Source organism: Sturnira hondurensis, unplaced genomic scaffold, assembly GCF_014824575.4.
Source record: "Sturnira hondurensis isolate 20B ecotype Veracruz unplaced genomic scaffold, ASM1482457v3 Scaffold0008948, whole genome shotgun sequence".
Taxonomy (NCBI): Eukaryota; Metazoa; Chordata; class Mammalia; order Chiroptera; family Phyllostomidae; genus Sturnira; species Sturnira hondurensis.
Genome location: NW_028081579.1, coordinates 1,348,967 through 1,364,403, shown reverse-complemented (window position 1 = coordinate 1,364,403; position 15,437 = coordinate 1,348,967). Strand labels below are relative to the sequence as shown.

The 15,437-nt window shown below is 35.1% G+C and overlaps 1 protein-coding gene and 1 non-coding gene across 2 annotated transcripts in view; one reads left to right on the top strand and one right to left on the bottom strand.

Annotated features, from left to right (window-relative positions):
• Positions 1-15,437, bottom strand: part of SEC23A (SEC23 homolog A, COPII component) — a 65,142-nt gene that overhangs the window by 26,163 nt on the left and 23,542 nt on the right. The window contains exons 10-14 of the mRNA XM_037056410.1: positions 14,270-14,393; positions 12,462-12,542; positions 11,371-11,460; positions 9,986-10,092; positions 1,079-1,232 (exon numbers count right to left, since the gene is read on the bottom strand). Of these exons, the coding sequence (XP_036912305.1) occupies positions 1,079-1,232; positions 9,986-10,092; positions 11,371-11,460; positions 12,462-12,542; positions 14,270-14,393 (556 nt within the window). The remainder of the gene's footprint in view (positions 1-1,078; positions 1,233-9,985; positions 10,093-11,370; positions 11,461-12,461; positions 12,543-14,269; positions 14,394-15,437) is intronic.
• On the top strand, positions 10,867-10,970 carry LOC118993950 (U6 spliceosomal RNA). Its single transcript, XR_005067972.1, has one exon. It is a non-coding gene; the product is annotated as a U6 spliceosomal RNA (small nuclear RNA).

Here is a 15,437-nt window from a genome sequence, read left to right as displayed (position 1 = left end):
AGTTCTCAATGATGCTACAAAAATGGCTAACTTTCTTAAACCAAGATTAGTTCATTCAAGAATGTTTTTAAAACTGCATGAAAATCTAGACAAAGAGCACAAATGCCTCCTCATAAACAGAAATTCAATATCTTAGCAGAGAGTTCTAAACAGGGTGTTTGAGCCAATGGCTCAACAAAAGAAATAGGCCAGTCGGGGAAAGACAAATGCCATATGATTTCACTCATACGTAGAATCTAATGAACAAACTGAACTAACCATGAAAATGGGGACAGACTCACAGATGGAGAGCACATACCAGCTGGGGGGTGGAGGGTGAGGTTAGGGGGTAGAGGGTTTGAGCAAAAAGGGAAAAAGGACTCATGGACATAGACAACAGTGTGTAGATGACTGGAAGGAAGGAGGTTTTAGGGGACTAACGGGTAACGGGAAGAAATACAATAAAGATTAAATCAAAAAGAAAAAGTTGTTGAGTAAAAATGGAGCATTAGGAAACAAACTTAATTAAACTCTAGGTCATAATGTAAGTAATAGGTTCCTTAGATGTTAAAAACCAGTCTTTACCCATAACTTCACTAACACAAACTTTGGTAATCTAGATCCAAATAATCAAGACTTGTCTATATGTTTCTATAATTAATTAAATATGTATACTTTTTTGGGGGATACATTATTGGGATACATTATATGTATCCCAAATAATTTTTCTTAAAAATTTCCATTAAAATGAAAATAGAAAACTAAAACAACAGCAATGAAAAAATATGCAAAGGAAAAAACACAGTAAAAATCGTTATAGTAATTTAGTATTATGTTAGGAAGTAATGGGATACCAGCCAAATGAAAAGTAAGATATTACCTAAGTGTCACTTTCACTTTCAGGATATAAGGCACTTTAGTTAATGGAAGAGATACATAAATTCTACTACTCATTATGCCTTTTTAAGCAACTTAAACAGGAGTCCCTCACACAGTCTTTCAGTTACACTGTTAAAACTTTCAAAGACATTATCTGCAACAAATATTTAGTACAAATAAAGGCATACAGGTTTAGAAAAGCACAAAGTTCGTTTCTTACCAGTCGAATGAGCTGTCTGTCCAGCCACCGAAGCACATCTGGCCCTTCCTCCGTTTCTGCTCTATATATAGCCAGCCTGGCCATAAGAATGGCAGCTGCCTCCTGGTCAAAAGATGCGGCAATGTTTTGGATTTGAGTTTGAGCATCTGCCCAGCTGAAAACAAGAAGAAAGCAAAGAAATGCCACCAAGTCGTTACATTCATGATATCACAGTTGGCCTTCACACATATTTAAATTAAAAAGATACAGATAATCACCCCAATATTTCCAAATTCCACATTTGGAAAATAGAAAATTTGGTATTTAAAAAAAATTACTAACAGTAGTTTCAGTGCAACATTCATTGTTTTTCAGAAAAATGCATCCAACCCTAACGAAATCTTCTAAAGTAATTGTGAAGGTAGCTCTCCAAACACATTCCTTAAAATATTAAGATTTTTACAAGTGAAAATAAAAGGAGGATTTGTGTGTGTGCATATGCACAGAGACATACAAGTCTCTATCTCGGACTTTAAATTTTTCTTTCTATCATTCTGTAAAGCAGAAATACAGAAGTGCAAAAATAAAGGTTTATTCCCAACCTAAGTAACTCTCATCCACTAAACTGGAAGATGAAAGAATTATCAAAAATTTTTTTCTCATTGGTCCCTTTTTACTTTGGGGGGTAACAGTACTTAATAAAATTATCTGGAGTTCAGGTTTATAATTCTGTAATACAGCATTTGTATACTGTACTGTATGTCCACAGCCCCAAATCAAGTCTCCTTCCATTACCATGTATCCTTCCTCTACCCTCTTCTACTTCCTCTCACCCCATTTTCCTCAGGTAATCACCACACACTTGTCTGTGTCCATGAGGGTTTCTTGGGGGTTTACTTTCGGTTTGTTTGTTTTGTTTGCTTAATACATTCAATTTTCTTACCTGGCCCCAGACCTCCAACCCCTCAGAAAGCTGTGTTTTGTTCTCTGTGTCTATAAATGTTTCTTTTGTTTGTTCTTCAGATTCCACATTTAAGTGAAATCACATGGTACTTGTCTTTCTCTGACTGGCTTATTTCCCTTAGCATAATACTCCCCAGGTCCATCCATGCTGTCATGAAAAGTAAGATTTCCTTCTTTTCTGTGGCTGAGTAGTATTCCATTGTGTAGATGTACCACTGCTTTTGTATCCACTCATCTCTTGGTGGCCCCTTGAGCTGCATCCATATCTTGGCTATTGTAAATAATGCTGCTATGAACATAAGGGTGAATATATTCTTTTGAATTAGTGTTTTGGGTTTCTCTGAATATATTTCCAGAAGTGGGATTGCTAGGCCATAAAGTGTGCATTTTTAATTTTTTGAGTAGAGTAAATCCATACTGCTTTCCACAGCAACTGCACTAGTCTGCATTCCCACCAACAGTGCACTAGGGTTCCCTTTTCCCTGCTTCCTAGCCAACACTAGTTTTTAAATGATTTATTAATGATAGCCATTCAGACAGGCACGAGGAGATATCTCATTATGGTTTTAATTTTCATTCCTCCAATGATTAATGATGTTCAGCATCTTTTCATATGTCTATTGGCCATCTGTAGGTCCTCTTTGGAAAAGTGTCTATTCAGGTTCTTTTTTCCATTTTTTAAATTTGATTGTCGTTTTTGGTGTTTTTATAAGATCTTTATAAATTTTGGGTATTAACCCCTTATCAGATGTATTATTGGCAAATATGTTCTCCCATTCAGTGGGTTGTCTTTTCATTTTGTAGATGGTTTCCTTTGCTATGTGAGAACTTTTTAATTTGATACAGTCCCACTTGCTTATTTTCTCTTATGTTTTCCTTGCCTGAGGAGATATATCAGGAAAATAATATTCTGCAAAAAATGTCTGAGATTTTACTGTTTTACCTTTTCTTCTAGGGTTTTTGTTTTCACAACTTACATTTAAATCTTTTATCCATTTTGAATTTATTCTTATGTATGGTTTAAAGAAGTCATCTAATTTCATTTTTCTGCATGCATCTGTCCAACTTTGCTAACACCATTTATTGAGTAGACTATCTTTACTCCATTGTATGTTCTTGCCTGCTTTGTCAAATAGAACACAGAAGTGTGGGTTTACTTCTGAGCTCTCTATTCTGTTCCACTGCATATATGTTTGTTTTTATGCCAGTATCACACTCTTTTAATTACTATGGCCTTGTAGTGTAGTTTACTATCGGGTTGTATGATTTTTGCAACTTTGTTCTTACTCAAGATTACTGTAGTATTTTGAGGAATTTTTGGTTCCGTATAAATTTTTGAAATATTTGTTCCAGTTCTGTGAAATACACCACTGGTATCTTGATAGGAAATGCACTGACTCTATAGATTACTTTAGGTAGTATGGAGATTTTAATGATGTTAATTCTCCACATCTGTGAAGATGTGGAAGATGCAGTCTCTTCTTCAATTTCTTTCTTTGGTGTCTTACAATTTTCCAAAAACAGGTCTTTTACATTCTTAATTTAGTCCTAGGTATTTTATTCTTTTTCAAGCAATTGTGAATGAAGTTGTTTTTAAAGTTTCTCTTTATTGATAGTTCATTGTTGGTGCATAAAAACTCAACAGATTACTAGATGTTTATTTTGTTTCCTGCTACTTTACTATATTCATTTATCAGTTCTGGTAGTTTTTTGGTGGAATCTTTACGGATACAGTATTGTGTGATCTGCAAATAGTGAGTTTTATCTCTTCCTTTCCAATGTGGATGCCTTTGATTTCTTCTCTTGTCTGACTGCTGTACCTAGGACTTCCAGTACTATGTTGAGCAACACTTGTGAAACTGGACATTCCTGTTTTGCTCTTGATCCTAGAACACTTGAAGTTTCTGCCTGTTAAGTAGGATGTTGACTGTGGATTTGTTATCTATGGCCTTTATTACATTAGGATATGTTCCCTATATCATGAATAGGTGCTAGATTTTATCAAATGCTCTTTCTGTATCTGTTGATATAATTGTGTGGTTTTTATCCTTCATTTCGCTTATTTAGTGTTTTACATTTATTGATATTTGGATATTCTACCAAACTTGCATCACCAGTGTAAATTCCACTTGATCATGGTGTATGACCTTTTTAATGTATTGCTGGATCCAATTTACTACTATTTTCTGGAGAATTTTAGCATCTATGTACATCAAGAATATTGTCCATTCTTTTGGTATCTTTGTTTTCAGGATTAGGAAAATGCTGGCCGGCTAAAATTAGTTTGGGAGTCTTCTCTCCTCTTGACTCTTTTGGAATAGTTTGAGAAGGACAGATGTTGGTTCTTCTTTGAATGTTAGGTAACATTCACCTATGAAGCCATCCAGTTCAGGGCTTTTATGAGAGTTTTCTGATTACTACTTGAATTTCTTTTTTTTTTTTCCACTTTTCACTGTTATTCTATTCAGTTGTCCCAATTTTTCCCCTTTTGCCCTCCTCCACCTAGCCCAGCCTCCACTCCCACAGTCAACCACCACACCACTGTCCATCTCCATGTGTCATTCATACATGTTCTTTGACTAGTCCCTTCCCCTCTTTCCCCATAACGCCCCTCCTACCTCCCTTCTGTCCACTCTCAATGTATTCCACATCTCCATGCCTCTGGTTTTGTTTTGCTCATTAGTTGATTTTGTTCATTAGATCCCTCTTATAGTTGAGATCATATCATATTTCTCTTTCACAGACTGGCTTATTTGACAAACTTATGCTTATTTAGCATAATAGTCTCCAGTTCCATCCACTGTGCTGCAAAAGGTAGAAGTTCTTTCTTTTTTTTTTCTGCTGCATAGAATTTCACTGTGTAAAAGCAAGAGCTTTTTGATCCCCTCATTTACTGATGGGCACTTAAGCTGTTTCTAGCACTTGGCTATTGCAGATTGCACTGCTATGAACACAGGGGTGACTAAGTTCTTTTGACTTGGTGATCCAGAATTCTAGCAAATATTCCCAGCAATAGAATTGCTGGGTCAAAAGGCAGTTCCGTTTTTACGTTTGGGTTGGTTTTTTTTTTTTTTTTTTTTTAGGAAATTCCATACTGTTTCCCACAGTGGCTGTACCAGTCTGCATTCCCAGCAATAATGCACCAGACGCTCCTTTACTCCACATCCTCACCAGCACTTGTTGTTTGTTGATTTATTAATGATGGCCATTCTCACAGCTGTGTGGTGATATCTGACAGCTGTGTCGTGATATCTGACGGCTGTGTTGTGATATCTCATTGTGGTTTTAATTTGCATCTCTCTGATGGCTAATGATGTCCAGCGTCTTTGCATATATCTATGGGCCATATATATGTCCTTCTCGGAGAAGTGTCTATTCAGGTCCTTTGCCCATTGTTTAATTGTTTGTTTTCCTGGTGTGGAGTTGTATGAGTTCTTTCTATATTTTGGAGATCAAACCCTTGTCTGATATATCAATGGCAAATATATTCTACCATATAGTCAGTTCCCTTTTCATTTTGATTGATGATGGTTTCTTTAGTTGTGCAGAAGGTTTTTAATTTTATGTAGTCCCATTTGTTTTTTTTTCCTTTATTTCCTTTGCCCTATGAGATATATCAGCAAAAATAATGCTATGTGGGATATCTGAAATCTTACTGCCTGTTTTCCTCTAGGACTTTTATGGTATGGCAACATATATTTAAGTCTTTTGCCCATTTTAAGTTTATTCTGGTGTATGGTGTAAGTTGGTAGTTGTTTTTGTTGTTGTCGTTTTGCATGTACCAGTCCAGTTATCCCAATGCCATTTATTGAAGAGGCTATTTTTACTTCATTGTATGTTTATGTCCCCTTTGTCAAATACTGACCACAGAGACATTTGTTTATTTCTGGGCTCTCTATTCTGTTCCATTGACCTATATCTGCTCTTATGCCAGTACCAGATGTGTGTTTTTTTTTTAGAGAAACCACTTTTTTTTAAAGATTTTATTTATTTATCTTTAGAGGGGAAGGGAAGGAGAGAGGGAGAGAAATATCAATGTATGGTTGCCTCTCATGCATCCGCTGCCGGGAACCGGGAACCGGGAACCGGGAACCAGGAACTGGCCTGCAACCCAGGCATGTGCCCTGACTGGGAATCGAACCGCGATCGTGTGGTTCGCAGGCCTGCGCTCAATCCACTGAGCTACACCAGCCAGGGCCAGATGTTTTGATTATATAGTCTTGTAGTATAGTTTGATATTGGGTATTGTCAGCCCTCCTACTTTGTTCTTCTTTCTCAAGATTGCTGAGGCTATTTGGGGTATTTTTTTGGTTCCATATAAATTTTTGAAATATTTGTTCTAGTTCTGTGAAATATGCCATTGGTGTTTTAATAGGAACTGCACTGAATCTGTAGATTGTTTGGGATAGCATAGACATTTTAATGACGCTAATTCTCCCAATGCATGAAGAAGGTAGAGGCTTCCATTTATTTGTATCTCAATTTCTTGCTTCAGTGTTCTATAGTTTTCTGAGTACAGATCTTTTACCTCCTAGGTTAAATTTATTCCTAGGTACTTTATTTTTCTTGTTGCTAGAGTAATGGGATTTTTTGCCCTGATTTCTGTTTCTGATATTTTATTGTTGCTGTAGAAAAATGCCTGTGATTTCTGAATATCGACTTTGTATCCCACTGTTTTATCATATTCACTTATCAGGTCAAGTAATTTTTTGGTGGAGACTATAGGACACAGGTGGCAAACTCAAGGCCAAATCCAGCCCTCCGCCTTATTTTATCTGGCCCAGCACCTTGTTTCTACCCAGTGGTAGGGCCAAGTTCCTTGCCCCTAGTTAAGGTGTAGTTACATTTATACAGTCTAAAATTACATTTGGCCCTTTGAAGGCAACTGCAAAAGGTTTGACATCCCTGCTACAGGGTTTTCAATGCACACTATCATGTTGTCCGCAATAACAACAGTTTACTTCCTCCTGTCCCATTTGGATGCCTTTGTTTCTTTTTCTTTTCTGATCATTGTGGCTAGAACTTCCAGTATTATGTTGAATAAGAAAGTGAAAGCAGGCACCCTCGTCTTATTTCTGATCTTAAAGGGAAAGCTCTTAGCTTTTGCCTGTTGAGTGTGATGTTGGCTATAGGTTTCTCATGTACGGCCTTTATTATGTTGAGGTATGCTCCTTCTATTCCTACTTTGCTGTGTGTTTTTATCATAACTGGGTACTGGATTTTATTAAATGCTTTTGCAGCATCAATTGATATGATCTCGTGATTTTTGGCCTTGACTTTTTACATGGTGTATTATCTTTATTGATTTGTGAATATTGTACCATCCTTGCATCTCTGGGATGAATCCCACTTGATTGTGGTGTATCATCTTTTAATGTATTGCTGAATCTGGATTGCCAATATTTTTTTTATATTTTAGCATGTATGTTCCTCAGAGATATTGGCCTGTAATTTTTCTTTGTTGTGTCTTTACCTGGCTTTAAAATTAGGACCATACTGGCCTTGTAAAGAGTTTAGAGTCTTCGTTCTTCTTGAATATTTGGAATAGTTTGAGAAGGACAGGAGTTAGTTCTTCTTTATATTTTTTCACATCTCTAGACTGTTTTATCTGTTAATTTAATCTGTATTGTAATTTTTTTCATTATCATTTAGTCCCTTTATAGAACATTTAAACATTCTTTAAATGTCTGGTAAAATTCACCAGTGAAGGCATCTGATCCAGGGCTTTTGTTTGCCTGGTGTTTTGGATCACTGCTTTAGTTTCATTAGTTGTCATCTGTCTTATCAGATTCTCTGATTCTTCTGATACAGTTTTGGAAGAGTGTATGTTTCTAGCAACCTATCTATTTCATCCAGATTGTCCAGTTTGTAACATATAGTTGTTTGTAATATCTGCTTACAGTCCTTTATCTTTGGTGCCAGTTGTCACTTTTCTTTCATTTCTGATTTTATTTTTTCAGTCCTTTCTTTTTATTTTTTTAACTAAATCTGTTTAAAGGTTTGTCAATCATGTTTATCTTTTTAGAGAACCTATTCTTGGTTTCACTGATCTTTTGTATTGTTTTTTTAGATTCTATTTCATTTTTTTTCTGCTCTGAGCTTTATTATTTCCTCTCTTCTGCTCATTCTGGGCTTTGTTTTTCTTTTTCAAGTTCCTTTAAGTGTAAAGTTAGATTGTGTATTTTAAGCTTTTTCTTATTTCTTGAGATAGGCCTATAATGTTATAAATTTCCCTCTCAGGAGGGCTTTTGCTATGTCCCAAAGATTTGGGGTTTGCTGTGCTATCCTTTTCATTTGTTTCAAGATATCTTTTGATTTCTTCCTTGATCTCACTGTAGCCTCATTGGTCTTTAATTCAATTACTACTGATAAAAATTACATAATTAAAATCACTATGTAACCTCAGCTGGTGTGGCTCAGTGGATTGAGAACCAACCAGGGAACCAAAAGGTCAATCAGGGCACATGTGTGGGTTGTGGACAAGGTCCCCAGTTGGGGACATGTAAGAGGCAACCCACCAATGTTTGTGTGCCTCCTATTCCTTCCCTTTACCTGTCTCTGAAAATAAATAAAATCTTTTTTTATTTTTTAAAAATAAAAATAAAAAATAAAATCACTATGCATTCTTTTTTCTCCATGTTAATACACCAACTAAAACCAATTACAAGCTAATAAGTGAAAATTTTATTCTAAGTGATTTAATATTATGTACAAAATAGCAGTAATCTATTAAGTAAACATTTTCTGTAAATCCAATCCATCCAACTGATCCTGGGTAGACCCACCAACAGTTTTTGTATGTTTACTATTTCACTGGCAGCATTCTGTATACTTCAGCTGACCCCAGTTCTAAAGTACTTTAGTTTATGCCAGTCTGCAATACTTACAGACTTCTTGAAAAGGAAGACAACTTTTACAAGACTCAAAGCTGTAAGAAGTGATCCCCAGGGAATGCAGGCAGTAATATTTTTAAATATTTTCAAAATTCTTCTCCCTCTATTTTTAATGTTTCAAATAAACAAAAAAATGTGTATTATTTTCCAAATAACTGACAACTGTGAATTATCTCAGTCTGTGCTTAATTATTCTCTTTTGGAAACTAACTATCTCAACAAAGGTAGGACATTAGTATGATACACAAAAACACTACCCTAAAATCCTAACTGTTAAGACTTTCCCTTTTGTGGTCTTGACCAGTCCTAGTCGAAGTGTGGTATTTGAACATAGTGCCAGTTTGCAATGAAATAAGAAACAAAACTGAAAGTAATCATAAACTTCTGAGTGATTTAACAAAATTGTATGTCTGATGAATGTAATATAAAACAGGGACTTGTATTTTGAATTGTTTTAATTTTTCTATTAATACATTGTATCATGTTTAATAAAAGTATTAGTCTGCAAAGGAATGAGTGGAGACAGGAGGGGACTGGCCCTTCACCACAGATATTTGGAAGACTGGTCTGTCCCACACCATCAGATAGCAGACCAAGTACATTCAAGTCTTTTTCATTTCATACCCTCTCCCAAAGTACTCAATCTATAAGCAGATACTAAATAAAGGCTTTGTGAGTTAAATGACTTAACACTTGAAAAAATATATAGTGAAAAAAATAGCTAAGAACTTTATTAATTGAAAAGTAATGCAATTAATTATTGTGCTGTTATTATATAATGCATTATATATATTATTATGGCCTATTAGGGGATAATGTTAGCTTTTCTCCTTTCAGGGGCATAAGGTAAATTGAAGAACATTTTGTAGAATGTGTCTTAGGAATAGGTTTTTAAATTGTTTTACAGTTCTTAACAATGAATATTTTAGCAGCTAGGCTGGGCTAAAAAGAAATAAAACGCTACTAGTCACAAATGTGCATTTTCTAGTCATTCAAAATAGGAACCCAGTTTGGGAGCACAATCCAGAATAGTTTTGATACGTAAGCCAAATCTCTAACAAATACAACTTACTTCCTCGCAATGGTGGTCACTCGGATGCGCCTCTGCCCGCTTGGATGCTGATACTGAGTCACAAACTGAATGGCACCACGCCCTCCTTGGGGAATGGGAGCATTATGCTGTGCAGAAGTAAAAGAGTAGAAACTAAGCAAAACCTATTATGCTGGTGTCAACAGTCGCTGACTGCATACCCTAGCACTAATAAAATGCATTCTAGTGTCAATTAGAATGACGTTTCACAGTACATACAGAACAACTGTAACATGCCACATTAAAAAAAAAGGATTTGGGAAAAGGGGTAAATGATTAAGGATAAGAGCAGTGAGTCCATCTAGGAAATCTATAGTATATAACTCAGAAGGATGTGAAATAAAAGGGAGAAGTGTAAAGAAATTAATAAATAAGGAAAGGTGTGAGGCAATTTTGCCTAACAGTAATTGGAAAGAGAAGTTAAGTCCTACTCTCCTATATAAAATGAAAACAGAACTTTCATGAACATAATCACATGATGAACAGATGACCAACAGAAAACTATTAATGAGAAGAGTAATGATTATAGTAATGACCCTAAGAAAAAAATAGCAAGTAGTCAACGGGAAAACTTTCTTTGTGCCTTTTGACAATATTCTGGCTTTGGTTTTGTTTGTTTTGGTCAGTAAGAACTACTACCTTTTTCACTGTTAGAAAAAAAATTTCTGCACCTGTCTTAGGGAGGCTGATTATTAACAGTCTGTAGTTCACTTTATGCTTAATAACTACTAGTATATGTCAGTAATTTATACATTACATCATTAATATGATAATTTCCTTCTGTAGTGGGAAAAATCTTTCCAAATATTGGAATCTTTACCTTGTAATTTTTTTCTATGGATTTTGACATATTAAACTTTCTTGTGCTCACTTCAGCAGCACATATACTAAAATTGGAACAATACAAAGATTAGCCTGGCCCATCTGCAAGGATGACACACAAATTTGTGAGGTGTTCCATATTTTTTAAACAAAAGAAAAAACACTCTCTTGTTGGATATTTATATTGCTACCTATACGTACCTTGTGACAATCAGGAGCTAGATACCAAATTACAAAAATGCATAGCTGAAACAAAATTTAGGATTTTACTTATGCTTCAATTTTATACTAAAAAAAAACTGAGACTAAGTTGGGTTGCCCAAGGGTGGGCATGTGTAGTCTTCTCTGACATCGCTTCCTATTACAGTATGTCCTCTCACCAAGAAGATTTTAGCTTTGAAAAATAGAAAGTAACAAACAAGAGTTCCAACAGACTAAGCTTTGGGTCATATTTACTATTGGAAGAAAAAATACAAAATATTCATGGCCTAAATTAAGTAGTTGTTCCAACACACATTTCAATGTTCAAATATAAAAAGTCATACCTGATTGACAACCTCAAAATACAGAGCTAAGGTTGTAGTGGGACTAAGTCCACATATCTTCCACTGACAAGTGCCACCTGTTCCTATCTCCTGTAAAAATGAAATACAGTATGTTTTAAAACTAGATGATATAATTTAGTACTATAACATATACTAAGGTGTACAGGAGAGAATAAAACCTCCGCTAAGAGGTTTTCTCACAAATTCATTGAATAGTAAAACTTAAAATTTTAAAAATCATAAAATATACCATGAAAACAAGCAATTTTAATACAATAAAATTATAAAATGATTCAAATTTTTGCTAAGTAAACTGCACAAGTATTAAAGCAAGTTCTTCATATTGTAGACTTTAAAGGATATATCATTTAACAAAATAATTACATTATCCTATTTATTTGATATGTGTAAAGAGATATTGACTTAACACACAATATATGCACATATGAACACAGGTTCTCTGGATCAGCACTGCGTAATGTAAGCAGTCTCGCACTGAAGAAAATTTCTAAGACATAAACTACCCTGCGAACTGCTTAAAAGTAATTCTTAACCCAGTCACTTTAAGATGATTAACCGCTTTGTGTTATTGGTCCCATCATGTGCTCTATAGCAACAGAACACAATTCTACCATTTTAAGTGTATTATACCTCCACTAGATGGACTAATAGAAGAGGAATTAAAACAAGTCTGTCTAATTTGGATACTTGTTGTAAGTGCTACCAACAAAATAATTTCAGAATTAATTTTGACTTTCAGAAGTCTCTAAATTTACAACTCAGAGTTTGTTTATTTGTTGTTGTTGTTGTTGTTGTTGTTTAGGTACACTGGGGCAAGGAGTAACTCAGACATAAACAACAGAAGACTCGTGACAGTGCCAAAGTGTTAATTTAGGGGTGGATGGGGAAAGGGGTATTCGGAAAGAGCAGTCACAAACACAGGTATACCAGTGGAGGCTGAACCACACCCTACTGAAAAACTTAGTCCACCCAATAATTTTAAAACAAATGTTATAGGCTGAACCCAGGTCTCTGTTGGTTCTGCCATGAGGATTAAACTATATTATCTTTTCAGAATAAATGTGACTTACATTTTCAGACACACAGGGTCCTTTAGAATTGAGAGACACACAGGGTCCAATAGCTCCTGAAATCTTTATTTCCCTTGAGGTCTGCAAAATAAGAACATAGTACACTTTGATGTGCTCAAAGATAAGCTCACACATTAAACCTTAAGTACTTAAGAATAAAGATATTCTTCCACATTTAAAACTAAAAAGTCAATAAAAATAGACTAACATTAAAATAATCAATCAGTGGCCCTGGCAGGGCAGTTCAGTTGGTTAGAGCATCGTCCTGCTATGCCAAGCTTGCAGGTTCGATCCCCGGTCAGGACACATACAAGAATCAACCAATGAATGCATCTTTCTCCCTTTCTCCCTCTCCCTCCCTCGAGCTCTCTCTCTCTCTCTCTCTCTCTTTCTCTGTCTCTCTCTTGCTCTTTCTCCCCCTCCCTTCCTTCCTATCTCTCAAAAATAAATAAAAATATTTTTTAAATAATCAATCAGTGAGCACTTATGTGTTAACCCCCAAATTTAAAATCTAGCCTTGACCTAACTTTAATCCTCTACTTCCAGCTGCCCAGAGGAGGTCTTCATTTGGTAACTCACCCTCAACTCAGTATCTTACCATACCCAAAATTCCTATGCCCTAGCCCAAAACCTCTGACACCTTCTGTTTTCACTACCACAGAAAACCCATCACCAAGACTGGTTATTTTCCAGTCCCCACTGACATCAAAACCTAAGCTATCACTTAAATATCTAAAAAAAATTTAGAAAGACTAATTCAATTTCCTTGTTTGAAATTCTTTTTCCTGACAAAGGCTGAATGCAACTCTCAGACAAATTCTACCCAACGCACAACCAACACATAGCATTAAACTACTTCCCTTACATTCCAATACAAACCATTCACTCTCACTGGGCAGTTTCCCCAAACATACTGCGCTGGTTCTCACCTCTGCGCCTCTCTTCGCACTGAGTTGCCGAAAATGCATTCTCCTCAACTAACTCAAACTCCGCCATCTTTCAAAAACCAGTGTAATCATAATAAAATCATTTCTTTTTCTCGATAAATTGTGTCCCAGATACATTCATTTTTTGGCCATGAACCTTTATAACACTTTCATAATCTACTATTATTTCATCCTATCGCATTAACCTTGTCTTTCTATCAAAACTAAGTTTCTTTCTAAGAAAACTTGTTCTTCAGATATCCTTTGCAATCTCCATAATTTTTTAGCTTAATATGGGGGACATTTAGCAAGCATTCAATAAAATAACAAGATTCATAAGAAATATTTCATGAAAATTCAAAACCAATGTGCTTGCAATGCACTTTAACACTAAGCCTTTGAGTTTTTAAAATTCAAATTTAAAATGAATGACAAAATATTATCAACAAACTACCAACCATAAAGTAATTACTGATTATACAAGTAGAATAGCACAGATTTCTCTTAAGTTAGATACCAATCACTGCAATTTAAAAAAATCCAGCACTAGCATAAAGAAACTGAAGACACTAGCATAAAGAAACTAAAAAAGATCAAGTACACAAAAAAGTTAAACTCTATATAAAGAAAATCATAAAGTTAAAGCAAATTTTACCTACATAATATTTTCTTTTCTAACAATCATGCAGAAATACTCAAGTAATATTTCATTGTCTATTTAATAATGACATTTTTCTAATGAACAAAATCTATAACTCTGAATTTCAATACAATATAATCACTATTTTTAAGCATGTTAAATTTGATTAATGTAATTTAAAATTACTATCAAGCCTGCAAATTTCTTTTGATAACATATCACACATCAATTTCGTTTCTTACCTTTATTTCTAATGTACCACCAAAACCCATTTTAAACTGTCCATGCATGTCTTTGGTAAAGACTCTTTGAAAAGTTTGCTTGAATAAGGAAGTGTTGAAAGAGTCGCCCATTACCATGTACCCTCTGCATGGAAAGAACAAAAAACAACGTATGTGACACAAGTAATGAGTTCCTGTGTTAAACTAAAAAAGTTAATTACCTCTCAGTACTACTAACAAATTTTAAAGATATTTCCTAAAATGTGCTAAATTACCATTAATTTTTAAAATTCGAATATTTGAGAATGTCCTCAACGCACAAATAATCTAAATTCTGAGGGTACCTGAGTACCCAACACTTACATTTGTCCTCAGTAATTTTAAAAAAATCTTTTTAAAAGAAGTAACACATCCACACGTTATAAAATTCCAAAGATGCAGAAGGGTACACAGTAACAAATGTGCTTAGCGCACTCATCCTACCCTGTTCTCCACACCAGTGACCATACCTGACAACTTACAGCACACATTCTCATTTTTAATGACATATGTGTGTACATATATGCATATATGTGTCTATGTGTGTCATGTCAAAGTTAGTGTTACACCCAGTGAATGAGAGTAGAGGAAGACTGAGGGACCATTTTCACTTTATGTGCTAATGTACTGTTTAATTCTTTTTCAGTAAGCATGTACCTGTTATGATTTGTTTAAAAAAATTAACTGTCAAAAATTATTTGATTGTGTATATGTACCACATCTTCTTTATCCAATCTTCTATCAAAGGACATTTTTGTTGTCACAGTGTCTCAGCCACCGTGAATACTGCTGCAATGAACACAGAGGAGCATATATACCTTTGTGAATACATGTTTTCCAGTTTTGCGGGTAGATACCCCACAGAGGGGTTGTTGTGTCATATGGTAACTCTATTCCTAGTTTTTTGAGGAACCACCAGACTGTTTTCAATAGTGACTGGTACCAGTCTACATTCCCACCAGCAGTGAACAAGGGTTCCCTTTTCTTCACAACCTCTGCAACACTTGTTATCACTTATCTTTTTGATAATATTCACTCTAACAGGTGTGAGGTGGTATGTCATTGTAATTTTGATTTGTATTTCCCTAATTACTAGCGAAGCTGAACATCTGTTCATGTATGTGTTTGCTGTCTGCATGTCCTCTTAGGA